We start from the raw sequence: 14,781 nt of genomic DNA on the forward strand, positions 1-14,781 counted from the left end.
TGAAAGTACAGAAGCTTCATCTAACAGAGCGATCTTTTTTATATTTTACAACCAGCTTAAGAGAAAGCAAATAACAAATCCTATTTTAGCGAGGCCTATCCTGTTGATTTTAGCAGTGGGAATAAGGAAAACACTGAAATAAGTGCCAACACTAACAATCTTCCTGCCAGGAGTAAATATTACTGTAAAGATCAGCCTCGAGGTGTCCAAGCATATTTCAGAGGTTACTGAATTATGGTGTAATATAACATCATTGATACACGAGTGCCACCAAGCCTGCAAAGTGCAGCCTGTCGGTGACAGTCTGTGTGTGTTGCAGTTTGCCCTGTGGCCAGACTGAGCCCAAATCCCTTGGCATCTAGAAGAGGGGGTGTAGGTCTCCTAACAGAATTGGCACACATCTGCTTACATGTGCTTTGTAAATTGATCAAAGCTGCTACAACACAGGCACCTAATTAGTCCGTGTTCAGCCCACCCTTCTTCCCCTCCCCTAGTGCTCAATGAAGTACAGTGCCATTGCAGCACGGCTGCTACGTAAAGCAAGCACACAAACCAAACCGCTACACGTCCTGCCAGAAGAAACCTTTCCAGCTATCCCCTTACCCCCAGCACATGCCTTTTGCAGGCCTTGCCTCGTCAGACAAACTGAGCTTTACACGTGCCTCTGCAGTCCTCAACCCATTTTCAGGCCTAAAACCATGGTGATGTGAGCTCAAGCCATCACAGGATAAAGTTTTTTTCTTAAAAACAGTATCTCCATCTATGTTATGTAGGGTTATATTCCCCGTTTGGTGTGCTAGACACAAGAGTGAGATGATGTAGAGCTAGGGCTGCATAAAGTAAAGCACAAAACACCAGCAAGCTGAAACTTCTTTTTTCTTTTTGACAGTCACACAGCTATTTTGTGTTGTGATCAATCTTTCGTTGAGGCTGATGTGTCCTTAACAAATCCAAGCATAAGTACCCGTAAGTAAAAGCAGGACAAGAGCTGCTTTGCACACAACACCTGGAGCGAATGCCAGCAGCAGGTAAGCAAGCAACAAGGTCAACACCTCAGTGCCATAACATCAGCTAACTCTGGCCACTGGCAGCAATGGGACATGAGAACAGAGCCACAAGCCTCACAGAGAGAAACAGCCACCTGCAGCACTGACCTCAAGGTAATAAACCATGGGTATCATGGAAACAGCTTCACCCCAACCCAAAGAAAGCCCCAGAAGTGAAGAAGTAGAAATTGAATCAGGCATCATCCAGCGCAACCCAGCAAAAGCCTCTCCACACCCTGCTCTCTTGCCTGAGAATTGCAGAAAGTTATCAAGCCTGAGATCCCACAGAGCACTCTCATTTTATGCATGACCACGCACCTTTTAACCAAGAACTTCAATAAAAATCGACCTCACAACTTAGGGACTGCTCTGCGCGTACAGAGTGCAGCCAAATGGTGAGAGCCAGGCACTGGCTCTGCAGGACCGCTGGTGCCGGCCAGACACAGCCAGAGCGAGGAGCTGCTGGAAGGGATCTGGGCCTGGTGGGGGAACGCTGTCAGGTAACCAACGGGAGACCAAGAGATGCCCAAAGAAACCGGCACGCCCACAAAGGACCGATCGGACGTTATGGGAGCTTACCCAGCATGCCGACCTCACACAGCCACGCTTTGTCAAACAAGCTCACGTCATCCTCTAACCTCTAAGGCAGCCCTTGGCTCTCTGTCTCCTCTGGTAACAGAAGGGCTGGAAGCCACAGACACCCTTCCACCACCTGAACCAAGGCCAGAGACCTAGGTTGTTGGTTCACCTGGCCAAACTTACTACAGGAGGCCAACGTTCCTGCCTGCAGCATGAGTGGCACCACCGCCCAGCTCAGAGCTACTCATGCTGTAGCTGTATGTGGCACAGACAGCTCCCGGTGCTCCAGGTGGAGCTGGTGAAATGAGAACGGCAGCAACCAGCCGGCCATCCCCCCTCAGTGTGCTGCTGGGGGTCCCCAATCTTTTTGGAGCAGCAGAACCCCCTGGCTGTGAGCCCAGGAGAACAGTCAGGCTTTCCCAAGGGAGGTCAGCGCGTGGCTGAGAGGAAACAGGAATTGACGTGGCTGAGCACTCAGGTGAGAGTACCCAGGGCTTTCTCTAGCTCACTAGAAAGGATTTGGGATGGGACCTGACAGCAGCGGTATCCCACCCTCACTGCTCCACCAAAGGTTTGGCATCCACTGATTGTTTGCCTCGCAGCCAAAAGGCAGCCATCAGCACACCCCGGCACTTCCCCACACACCAGCTCCAACAGTAGCCTTTCCCTCGCAAAGTGGCGTGAGGCCCCTTAACATAAAACTCCTCCTTCTTCTGGTCTCCGGCATAACTGAAACGCACGGGCACAACGAGTCCGGGCTAGAGGCCTTCCTGCTCAGAGCAGAGCAACCCTCCTCAGCAGCGACTCGGGCACAGGCAGGCCAGACACCATCTCATGAGGGACTTTGGCCTCTGTGAAACCGCCGCTCCACCTGCCAGCAGTAAGGCCTGAAGGACACTTGCCCGAAGCAAGCACTGCCTCAAGGACTGCCAAAGGAAACCTACGCAGGGAAAACAGCCCAATGTTTGGCACCAGACACGTATTTAACCACCACAGCAGCCCAGTGAAGTGACCCAGGGACCCAGCAGGCATCAGGCTGATTTGGACATGCTGCATGGCTCTCCTGCACCACACACCTACGGATATGAACAGCCCCAACAAGCCACACAGCAGTGAGGAGTCCCCTTCTGCTTCCTTCTGCAGGGCCTCAGGGCCTTAAGGAAAGGCTGGTGCTGTTTCTTGTACTTGAAAGCTCCATTTCCAAGCACATGAGCCTTCCTTTCCCCTCCTAATTGCACTCGACTAAGCATCAAACACAAAAACCTGATATCCATGGGATTTATGCCCTAAATCAACTCAAGGAATCATCTGTTCCCAAGCATCAAAGCTTGCGGAGCACCTCAGGTAGAAGGCCTGACGCTCATGTAAACATTGGTAAACAAAATACAGAAATTTATCCCCATTCTCTGCCTTGGCCAGCCTGGGATTTTCATTTTGCTCTCATCACATGCTAGTACTAGATCCTTTACTGTCTGTGTCAGGACGGAGTACAGAGGCCTACAGTACGTCTGGATTTCAATGACTGGAAGTAAAGGAAATCTACTCTTTTGTAACAAATTCAGGAACACTGGTGCCACAGGTAGACAGAGTACGTACATCTGCTTACTAAAAACATTTATTTTTATTAACAAGGAGAGCCCCGTGCTTCACTCTACTTGCAAAGGATAATGCAGAACAGAATGGGAAACTGATACCGTATAATCCGCGTTTCTTACAGTTACATGAAATCTACAGAAAACCTGTAACAGAAAGTGATATTCTGTCCTTTTCAACAAGGTTTAATGGCACTCGACAACTCTGAAAAGTAGGCTTGAATCCTTGTGGCTACAAAAAAACATTTTGACAGGAGTTTAAATCAGAAGCAGAAGATAAATTGTGCTTAAGGACCAGCCGTACCTGCTGGAGCAGAACTGGGAAAGCTTTGGCTAATCTAAGGACATTTTCAAGACAGCCCAAAAAATAATAACAAATGTCTTTAAATAACCTGTTTTAAAAACACCTTTAAACTGGCCTAAATCTACTGAACGGGTGCTGTGCAGTGATCGGTTCTGGCATGCGAGAAGGGCTGCAGCTCGGACAGGTAGGGCTGTGTGAGCCTCAGCACAGCGTGCATCGAGACCCCAGTGAGCGCTGCTCTTCATCACTGCGAACTCATTTATTGGTACACCGGCAACACTCACAGCCTGCAGAACTGCACAGAACCAATATGCACCGACTGACCCAAAAGGGTTTGAGCAGGCCCCTTGTTCCACTCCCCGAAGGCCGACCCTAGGAAGCAGGTACCAGGCAGGGTAGCCAGGTGCTGCAAGCCGACACTGGCAGGCACCCTGCTGCCAAACACAACTGGCTGTGTGAAGCCCAAACGCTTGGGAAGAACCAGACGGCACGTGTAGGGTAAAGGAGAGCCAGGCCAGCAGCTCCCAGCTGGACAGATAAGGCTCCTTCCTCAAGACATTTTCACCTCGCACCCATTTGAGTTTGAGATACACAAAGTTTGAGCCTGAAGCACCAGAAGACTGCCCAGCACCACCTGAACAACAAAGTTAGCCCCTTGCAATCACAAGCTATTCTGCCATAGCTGCGGGGCACGGCGACAGGCAGCAGGTTTGTGTCCTGCACTCCCAGCCCCAAAGTCCCCACCGTGACAGGCTGCAGGTCCCCTGTGTGCTGTGGGCCCATGGGCTCTGGCCTGGCTGGACACCGGCACAGACCTGGGCTGAGGTTGGTGACAAGATGGCAACCCGTGAGTAAAGTCAGTCTCGTGGTGTAACCACTGCTTAAAGGCGAGAGCAGGACAAGTACTGCAATCCATCAAGGAATCCTGAGTGGATTAGGAGCCCTCTGCGCTTCATTATAGTCTCCCTGATGAAGGCAAAAAGCATAACTACAGCTGGAGGAGAGAGATTAAAAAACCTATTATAACAGTTTAATTATCTGTTATTATTGGATTAACATTCATTGCTGATCCAGGTGCTCCTCAAATAAATAGCTCAGGTGGTTTATAAGAGCATTGTTTTATTTTGCTGGTGAAAGACTTCTGGCCCATGAAACAAAAGCAGGAGTTTTTTTTCAAAGTCCGGTATTCAAACCAAAGAAAGCTGAAGCATGCACTCCACTTGCCCAGCTATTTTTTAATTATCTTTTTTTTTTTTTTTTTTTTTTTGCCTACCCTGAACTTTTGAACTGTCGGCTCCTTTCAGCCAACCCTGTAAGTCCGGTGTCTCAAAGTGGTTTAAAAGTTTCTACATGTTTTACAGAAACAAGCCACCACTGGAAGGGGAGAGAGAGCCTGCAAAGAACCTTTAAATTCCCTGCGCAGGGAAATGATTGCAACCTAGGCTCCCATGTTCCTAGATGCCACTGAGCCCCCGCAAGGATGCACTCATGGAAACCTCCAAACACAAAGGGACGAGTCAGAGCTCTGAATCAACCATGAGACACAATAGTCCACACACTCCTTACCTAGCAGAACTACTTTTAGAACTGATATATATATATATATAAAAATTTTGTTTGTTTGTTTGTTTCTTAAATGCCTGTAGCTGGCCCCTGGTTGGGCGGATAAGCAAAAGCAAGCCCCTACATGCCAGCAACAAGATTAAAAGCTAGAGCTAGTGTATCAAACAAAATTGCTCCACTTAAACTAAGAAAATTTCTCAGATTTTCATTCTTCTCGATCGTAAAATGCGCAGGGTGGACCATCACACAAACTGAGCTGTGGGGTACGGCTTAATAAAGCAAGCCCATTTGCATTATGAGACCCTTCATTTAAAACTCAGAAGGGAACGCTCAAGACACTTCTTTGAACTCCCGTGTACCACAAGCCACAGGAACAGCCCGACAGGACCCTGACACTGCCGCTGAGCTTTGCCCTCAGCAGCACCGTTTTGTTCCCCATAGCTCACAGCTTTGTCAGCAAAGCCCAGACGTTTTTCCTGAAACTGTGGGATCCTCCAGCAGCTGTATCAGCTGCTGTGCTCTGAGCTGAGCACAGAACAGCAAAGAAGAATGAGACAGAAGTGAGACCTGGAGCCAGAATTACAGTTTGTCTGCAGCCTGAACTAAAGCTCGCTTAACCCCGTGAGGCCGACGGCCTTGTGCAGATGCCCATCGGCTGAAGCAACAACTATCAGTCTGTCTCTCTTGAAATATTTCTTATTAAGTTCCCTTTCTGTGTCTTACTGCCATTAACTTTGCCACATTGATTTGATCAGCCTACTCCGTTTTTTTAAATGCATAAACCATGGAAATTGCCAGCCCTTTTTAAGCACCAAGCAGTGCAACAACCTTACCGCCTCCTTCCCTCAAGGTCCATTTGCACCTGGGTTGCCCAAAGGACACCCGTGGCCCTGGGCAGCAGCTAAGGGAAAAGCCCATGCTGCTGCCTTCCCTGAGTCCCTTCTCTGCCCCGTGGGGCTGCTGGGCCACCCCCATGGTTATACCCAGGCATAACACTGCTAGCACCAGGAAAACCACCAGCACGGTCAGTTTTATGTTAAGTTATGAACTGTTCAGCCTCTGACACCTCACCACCATCTCATGCATTTAACACAAGGCAAGGGGCAGGGAAGAGAGTTGTGCTGTCTTGCTCTGAGATACCTGCTGTGCCACCCAAGTACTGACAAATAAACACCTCCAAACTCAGTGAGTAAGGTCAGCTGGTTTTTTGAATCTATATTTTGTCAGAAGAATAAAGTTTAGCAGTTTAAGACCAGGACGCCAGCAAGCCATGTCATGTGCCACAGGTGTCTCTGCTGGGCCCAGTCCTCCTCGAAGCATTTCTGAGTTATTTCAGTGTAAGCAAAAGGACGTGCCGAAGTCCCACATGAAGCACAGCAACATCCAAACAGCTCCCATCAAGATGTCTCCATCGGGAGCCCACAACTCCAGCATTTATGCAAAAAAGAAAGCATCAGGAACCCTGTACGAACTGGAGCAGAGTGCTCCCATAAGGTGATGTGCGGTCTCAGTCAGGACATCATCTGAAATATTGCTAAAAAATGTTTTTTTTTGCATAGCTTCAGAACATCCCTAACTAATGTAGCTCCAACAGATTCCCTGATGCATTCGATAAACTGTAGCAGAAGCATGGAAGTAATTTGCTTCAGACAGCAGAGAAATCACTATTTCATTATACCATTTTATAAAAATAACAGGCCTGACTGAGCCAATTGTCATGAACAGGGTTACCCTGAAATTTAATTTCAGGTAACTCCAGCATGCCCTGTATCGAGTCAGGAGAGCCTTGTTTCATCTGTTCTGTAAACTGGCTGCGTGAAGTAAAGGTGCTCCCAGAGGAATTATCCAGACAGAACGGACTCTGCAATTTGAGGTCACTGTCTCAATCTGAATAGATTTTCAATCGTATATGAGACTTTACTGTAAATACATTTTTTCCCCTGACTTTATTTATTTATTTTCTAATCTAAAAGTGCTCCCTGACTCAAGGCTTGCTGCTTCCCTAGATTGACCTCCCTCCTGCTGTTCCAGACAGCACAGAGCAAAGTCCACAGCCGTAGCAGGACCAGACCAGGGCTGCCTTCTAGTCCCACCTATGTCCCTGGGAGAGATGACACTCAGCAGGGGTGCAAAAGCCACTGCAAAGAGCAGGTCACTGAGGAGCTGAAGCATGGGGAAACAAGATTTCCCTCCTGTCCCCAGCAGGTGTGTCTGGAACAGGCTGCCCTGAGAGGTTTTGAGCAGGGGTGAGACCACACGGTCCCCAGCGAACCCTTCCAACCTCAGCTGTTATGTGCTTCTGCCATCCACACGCAGACCCGGCTGCACAGGCAGCATCCCCAGGTACAGCAGCTAGAGAAACACACACCCCGACTGCAAGCAAGCTCTTTCTCCCACTAATGGTGTTGATGAGAGCTTGTGTCTTCCCTGACCTTGAAGCTGTGTTATCTGCTTTGGCTGGGAGAAGGCGATAATAGCTCCCGACAATGGCAAGAGTCAGCTCTGAGCCGGTGGAACAGGAAATCCCATTTCTCAAGCCCTTCAAAGCCTGCCAGCCTGCCTGGCACTGTTTCTCTCAGCAGCACTCAGCAAGATTACAGCACTAAAAATAACACACACAATAAGTCGTGCATTAAGGAGAAGAAAGGACTAGCCCTCGATGTGGGTTTCCCTTCCACTTGTGGCCTCAAGTGTCCCCAGCCAGTTGAACTGCTAGGGTTTTGTTCTCCAAATTAAGCAGGAGCTGCAGCTGTTGAAGTGGTTTTAAACAAAATAAGGAGATTAAGGGGTACAACAAAGAACTAAGATACTTCCCAGGTTTGAAACAAGTGTCTCCCTCCCCTCCCTGTTGTTTTCTATAATAAGAAACTCAGAACTAAATCTGATTCCTTACCAATCACTCCACTCTTCTTTCCTGAGCTCAGGTACAATCGTTAGCATAAAATGACACTGAACAATGGAGTCCTGCAGACTTGCAAACAACAGACGATCCATGTGGTCATTCTGCTGCAGCACACAAGAAAACATCCAAGTCTGTTGGGTTAAGTCACTGTCTGAACCACCAGGAAGAAAGGCACACCTCCTAACAGTAGGCACCAGGATTAGCATGCCTGGAGGCCTTACACAGGTGTTGCTGTTTAACAAACACTGCCCTTCGCCTCTGCCTAGCATGAAAGATTAAAGCTCAGCCAGTTGTATCAGATCACTTTCATTAAAGCCAGCCTGAGTAGTAAGAAAATTTTCATGCATCACTTGCACGGCTTGGACAATTTGCATTAATGCTGTCAAACACCACTGACTTCTTTCTCAGCCCCCAAACAGACTGTACACTGACATGTGGCGATGTGAATTACCCTCATAACTACTGCCTCAGCTGCTTATTCGATTCATATACACAATTTATTGCTTATATAGCACATGTCATGTACTGGTTCAATTAATAACAGTTCACCTTGAGCATAAATGCATTTTTCATGTACGCGTTACCTAAACAAACTTCATATGCAAGTGTGCGCAGACAAATAGAACTTGTCAACTGCTGTCTTACACACTTCCCCTGCCTTCAGCTTACACTCAGAAGGTTGTTTGTTGTGCTGTTCTACATAGAAAATTAGAGAGATGAAGGTTAAATGTAACAAGTGTTTTAGGTACCAGGCCTGAGCTCTCAAAGAGAACTGGAGAGGTGCAGAGCTCACAACCACAGCAAATGAGGGACATGTGTCACGGCTGCAGGCATTTTAGCAGGCAGCACCTGGGGGGGCTGGATGAAGACAACTGCCAGCCCTGGCAGCAGACCTCTGCCACAGAGGCATTCCAAAATCCTCTGCTGCCTTTACTGCTTGCTTTCTGACTTAAGCTACAACAGAAAAGGGTCTTTTGCAGAGAAGAGGTTAAATATAAACGCCTTTCACTCTAAAGCATGCTCTCTCCTGTGCACTAAGGATGACAATAAAACATCAGGCAGCTAGAGAGCAGGTTAAATGTGACCAAATAAGAAGGCAGAGTGAACGTGGGTAGGCCCTAAGCAGGAGGCCCTTTGCTTTACAAACTCATTGCTCTCTATTTAAAGCTTTCAGAGACCATCATTAGCAATAAAAGGGACCATAATTACTTCTGGAGACACAAAAAGATCATACAAATTTGTGTATATTTCTGAAAACATGGGAAAAGTGAAACGTTTAAAAGCAGCATGGATCTGCTGCCACATTGCTGTTAAATCCCACTGGCCTGTATCGTGCCCTGGTCCAGCAGCTCCTTCCTGCTCCAGAGCTGCGAATGCCACAGCTAGAGCCCAGTTCCGTGTTTCTGGTGCCACACAGCCCAAACCCTACAGCATTTGTGATTCCCTTCATTTTTGGATTGCGGCCATCTTCTCCACTGCTGCTGCTGTGGGCCCCCTCCCCTCAGGTTTCAGCAGACCCATAAATCCCCACATGCTACATAAACACTGTGGCTTTTTTCAAGCCAAGAGCTTATTTTTTGTGAATAACACTGCCCTGATGGGCACACTCCCAGCCCTGCTGCTCCCCACCGGCGCAAACGCCTCAGGGGCCTCCTGCGCTCCTGTGAGCCCCCTCACGGCACCCCGGGAGTTGCAAAGGGCCAAGACCCTCACCTCACCTCACCTCATGACACTCACCTCACCCAGGCACTTTCTTCTTGCTGCCATGTGTGCACAGGACGACCTGGAGGAGGTGCTTGTCCACCCCGTGCTGAGCAGGCCGAGGTGGCGGTGGTTCCTCAGTTCCTCAGCCTTCCGCAGCAGCCGGAACCTTCCGGAACCCAGCCCTCAGAGGCATGGCGGCAGCCCAGGCCCAGCACCGCCTCACCTCACGGCCGTGTGCCAATGCCCAGCAGCAGCCGTGCTGTGTGGGTGCCCCCTTCCCTCCCTGGCACCCCGTCCTGTGAGCCCTCAGAGCCTGGAGCTGTTCTGGAGCAGTGCTGCCAGCGCAGTGATGGGGGAACATGAGGTGCTGGGGCTGGCTGTGGCCAGAGACATCCAGAGAGGTGCCAGCCGACCTCTGAGCCCGCAAAGCGAGCGGCCAGGCTGGGGGGAGCCCAGCAGTTACAAATCCAGCATTAATGAGAATACCCTGAGGTTGTTAGAGGGGCACAAGCCAGCAGATGCCCAAACCGACCAGCAACACAGCCCAAGGCGACCCAGGGACGTACCTGCAAAGCTTTTTCAAATGTGTCTGACTGAGAGAGTGTTTCAGGCAGGGAGGGTGGAGAAATCCTTCCTATGCTAAATCTGGAAGCAATGTGAGAAGCTCAGGTTAGAGATGAGAACAATCACCAGCAGCAACAGTTTTTGGTACAGAGGTTTTCTTCCGGACCAGATCTGGGGGTTTTCATTTTCCCTTAATTTGGATTCACCTTTTTCAGTACACTGCTGTGAAAACCAGACCAATGGGGCTGACCTCTGCCCATGCACAGTGTGCTGGGCAGGGACACTAGGGCACGCTGGGTGCAGCACGTGCAGACCCCAAAACGCTAACGGGGTGATGTTAATTCCACAGCCAGGAGGATGCTGCCTCGCACATGGGCCATCTGCTTCTGCTTCGGCATAGAAAGCAGGGACATGGTACTTACCGGGTTCGACGTTGGTGTGAGGAGGTTCTTTTTCATGGACATAAACAAGACACTCAACAGATAGTATCTTTACTGAATGAATTTATTGGTTTTTGAACTAAAGTTGCTCACAGTTATTTAACAAGGGATACATCAGATTTTTTTGTCCATTTTAAACCATTAAATAATGTCAGTTTGTGTCTGTATATGTGTGTGTGCGCGCGTGTGTGTCTTCAAAGTACAAAATAGGAAGGATAACAAGAGGTATTGCTTTCATTTATTCTTATATCTTGTGTAAGTAATCCCCTTCCTGCTTGTACCACATGGGTTTTGCTGATATAGGTATTTTTAAATTATTATTATTATTTTGTATTGAAATCCCAGCCTTTTGTAGAGGTACAATGTAACAGAAGCATCAAAATCTATACACAAGGGAAGAGAAAAGAGGGAAAAGAAGGACGGGGGTGATAGGAGGGGAGCTTGGAGGAGAAGTAGAGAGAGGGTGGAGGCAGGAAAGACAACGAAAGCAAAAGAGACTAATTTACAGCAATGTCATGCAATTAAAACTGCCCCCCTCTCCTGCACCCTTGCCTCCCCCCCTCCCCAGCCATCACCCCCTGGTGTCTGACATGCACACAGCAATACGAGAGAAAAGGTTCAGAATAGGGAAAATAAATAAATAAATAAAACCAAAAAATAAAATAAATCCCTCCCATTTGGGGGAATGGGGAAACGGGGCCAAAGTCAAAGGTCTTTGCCCCACTTGTGTCTTTAAAAATTCTTTTTAATCTTCAAACCTATGTACAAGTAAAACTGGTCCAAGAAGGGGAAAAATGATGAAAAAAAACCAACAACGACAACAACAACAAAAAAGAACTCATCCAACATTATCATTAAAAAAAATAATCTTGCGATACAACATACACCCATAGGAACCCAACGAGCAGCAATCGAAGGTCATAAAAGAGCTGAACACTAATGCTAAGCCTACATTCTTAAAATCTCAGTCAAGAAGTATTTCTTACTGTGTTTTGTCTTCCACGCGTAAAACCACGTTTTTTTGTTTGTTTAACCTTTGAGCTTGGGCCAGAATAAGTTACACTTGGTCACGTAACTCTTGAGGAGGAGGAAAAAAGGCAGCAATTCTTCTTTCTCAAAGTCACAAGATGAACACTTACGGGGTTTCTGTGCCTTTTTTCCCCCTCCTCCACAAAATAAATAAGAATCAATGTTGCCTCTACACAGTTATTAAACAGAAGATATATCTAACAGCTTATTTTTTTAAATATATATATATGTATATATAAATAACCAAGACCTAGTAACTGAAACACAAAAAAAGGTCCCCATCCACCCAATCCCACCCTCCTCCCCTTCAAACAAAAACAAAAACAAAAAACAAAAACAAAAGCAAACAAACAAACAAAAAAAACAAAACAACAAAACAAAACAAAACTTTATAAAAATATCTTGCAGTAATTTTTAAAGTTTACAGTAGCTTCGTGATTAAGTCTCCCATTGCCCTGACTCCACCTTGTCTTGCTCAGATGAACTAAGTGCCAGTGATTTGCACACACACACACACAGGAAATAAAACCCAAGATAAGTCTCTTTTCTTCCTCCTCTTCGTCTTCTTTTTTTTCTTTTCTTTTTTTTTCTTTTTTTTTTTTTTTTTAGAAAAAAATCACCCAAGCCAACAAATGAAATCAGTAACTTAAAGAAATAATAATACTGATATCAATGCAGCACTAGCAACACAACAATTGCCTCTAAATGCAGGGTGTGGTGGAGGATCCAGCTGGTGGAAGAAGGTCCCAGCACGGTGGCACAGTGGCAGGGAGCTGACAGATGGGGAGGAAGGTGTCGAAGGAGGAACAGCAGTAGCAGCAGCGGCAACTGTGCCTGGTGGTGGGAGAGACAGTCCTTGGCAGAGTTGTGTCCCTCTTCTTTGCTACCAGAAGTTGCCTTTTCCCTAAGTTTTAATGTTTTGTTTGTATGTGTTTATTCATTTAACCCCCTCTCCCTCCTAAGTTTACTCCTTTCCCCTTCCAGCAGGTCAAAAAGCAAAATTATACAGTATAAAAAAATAATAAAAATTCTGTGTCTATATATATATATGTCTGTATGTATGTATATTCATATGAAAATATACACACATATATACATGTATATATAAAAAAGAGGACAAAAGAAAAGGAAAAGGTGGTGGGGAGAAAAAGAAGGTTAAGAAAATCCTGTGATGAAGCTCCCCAATTTTGTCTTGGTTCAACGCTTAGTTTTGAGTTGCTCCTGGCTGGTTTCTGATGAGAACGCGCTCTGGATTCACAAAACACTGCGCTCCCGCTACCCCTTCTCCTTCCCCGCACCCTCCCCTCCAGGCTGTGTTCACCTGCGCGGACAGAAGTTGCCAAGGGAAAAGGTTTCACTCCAACAATTTGCAACCTCCTTTCAGCCCAGACTGTGCAATCCCATAACTGAGCAAATCTCTCTTGTGGAGCACCAAAAAAGAAAAAAGAGAGAAAAAAAAAAAAAAAAAAAAAAAGGCGTGCATTGGGGAGGTGTTTGGGGAGAAGTGGGGGAGAAACCCACTTCCCGAAGGGAGAGGGGAGGCTGGGAACCTCAAACAGGACTGGTCCTTGGACAGTCTACATCGGTTGCCTTCCGTCAACAAGTGTCCGCAGAGCACAGAAGGTGAAGCCGTGGCTGACATGTTAACTTTTCGGGATAATTCCTGGTAGCAGAGCGGAAACAAGTGGTGTCGTCAGAAACACAGAGAGAGCATGAACAGAACAAGAAACAAACCAAAAGAAAACAAAAAATAAAAATAAAAATAAAAAATCAGGAAGGAGAAAAAAGAAAAACATTCAAAAAAAGGGAGAAAAAAAAAAAAAAACAATCAAAAAAACCACAACCCAAGATCTGTCGAACTGGGTTTGTCATCTGTGCTACCTTTTCTTTTCTTTCTTTTCTTTTCATTCTTTCGTTCGTTTGTTTTTGTGTTTGTTTCTGAGATATATATTATATATCATATATAAATATATATATGTATATATATACAGTCATTCCTTCATACAAAATTTGTCTATAGACAGTTTTGTACTGTTGTGGCAAGGTATATACATCCTTCTAGTTTAGAGGCTAGCTTGCTAAGGAATATTCTTTCATTCTTTCTTGCTTTTTTGTTTTTGTTTTTGATTTTTTTTCTAAGTTATTTAATTTTTATGTGTTTATTTAAGGTTGGTCTTGTAGGCCGACTGATGAGACCATCTTTGCCTTGTCTTTGCCAGCAGGGTACTTATTGTCTCCTCTAGACCCATAGTCATTAGAACCGGAATCGCTCCGCTTGCTGTTTGCGCTATGCTTGGTTGGCGTGCCGGGGGGATGGCTCACCTGCCCGTTCTTCTCGTCTGAAAAAAGTTGTTTAATTACGTCAAAGAAGTTACTCAATGGGCTGCCTGGGTACACAAAACAGAGGAGACAAAAAAAGAAAGAAAGAAAGGAAGAAAGAAAAAAAAAACGAGAGGGAAAGAGAGAAAAAGAGGAGAGAAAGAGAGAGAACAAACAAACAAATGAACAATGGGGCTTTTAACGAGAAGAACATGATGAGGAGATCCAGAGCCACGTGCGTGGGGGTGTGTGGGGGATGAAGACAATGAGCAGGAAGAGGAAGAGTGTTTAGGATGGGACACCTACAGAAGTAAAGAGGCTGGGAGCACAAAGCACCTAGGTGGTAGGTCCTGGTTTTCCTGAGAGGGTGGGTACAGCTGTCTCACCTAGCAGGAGGACACAGCACCATGTTGAACTGGTTCAGTCTACTTGGAGTCATTTGGCCACTCCGCAATGAGACGTCAGTGAATGTAATGCTGAGTACAGGCAAATCCCCTCTTAGTGCTGCTGTTCCATTTTTTTGATGTGGTCACCAATTGATGCCTTGCTTTGCAGCTCTGCTAAGTTCTCTGGCTGCACTGGGCATTAAGTTTTTCTTGCTTGCTTTCTGTTTCGTTCTGAGTATCTGCTTGCTCACCTTTCAGACACTAAGCCTGAAGTGCCTGAGCGCTCTAAGGGAGAAAATATGTGAAAAATGAGAGATGGCTGACATGACTACTTCCATCTGTATGTGTGATTT

At 46.6% G+C, this 14,781-nt stretch overlaps 1 protein-coding gene across 8 annotated transcripts in view; it reads right to left on the minus strand.

Moving 5' to 3' along the window:
- Nucleotides 1-13,304: 13,304 nt before the first annotated feature.
- The window catches only part of BRSK2 (BR serine/threonine kinase 2), a 299,566-nt gene continuing 298,089 nt past the window's right edge, over nt 13,305-14,781 (minus strand). For 4 of the 8 annotated variants that reach the window (XM_032189201.1, XM_032189200.1, XM_032189198.1 and 1 more), the window contains one exon: nt 13,662-14,062. In XM_032189201.1, coding sequence (XP_032045092.1) covers nt 13,887-14,062 — 176 coding nt within the window. In that variant the 3' untranslated portion in view covers nt 13,662-13,886. Of the gene's footprint in view, nt 13,387-13,661; nt 14,111-14,781 lie in introns of those variants that run through there. The other 4 variants (XM_032189203.1, XM_032189202.1, XM_032189197.1 and 1 more) reach the window with 2 other exon arrangements.

This window comes from Aythya fuligula, chromosome 5 (assembly GCF_009819795.1).
Source record: "Aythya fuligula isolate bAytFul2 chromosome 5, bAytFul2.pri, whole genome shotgun sequence".
Classification (NCBI taxonomy): Eukaryota; Metazoa; Chordata; class Aves; order Anseriformes; family Anatidae; genus Aythya; species Aythya fuligula.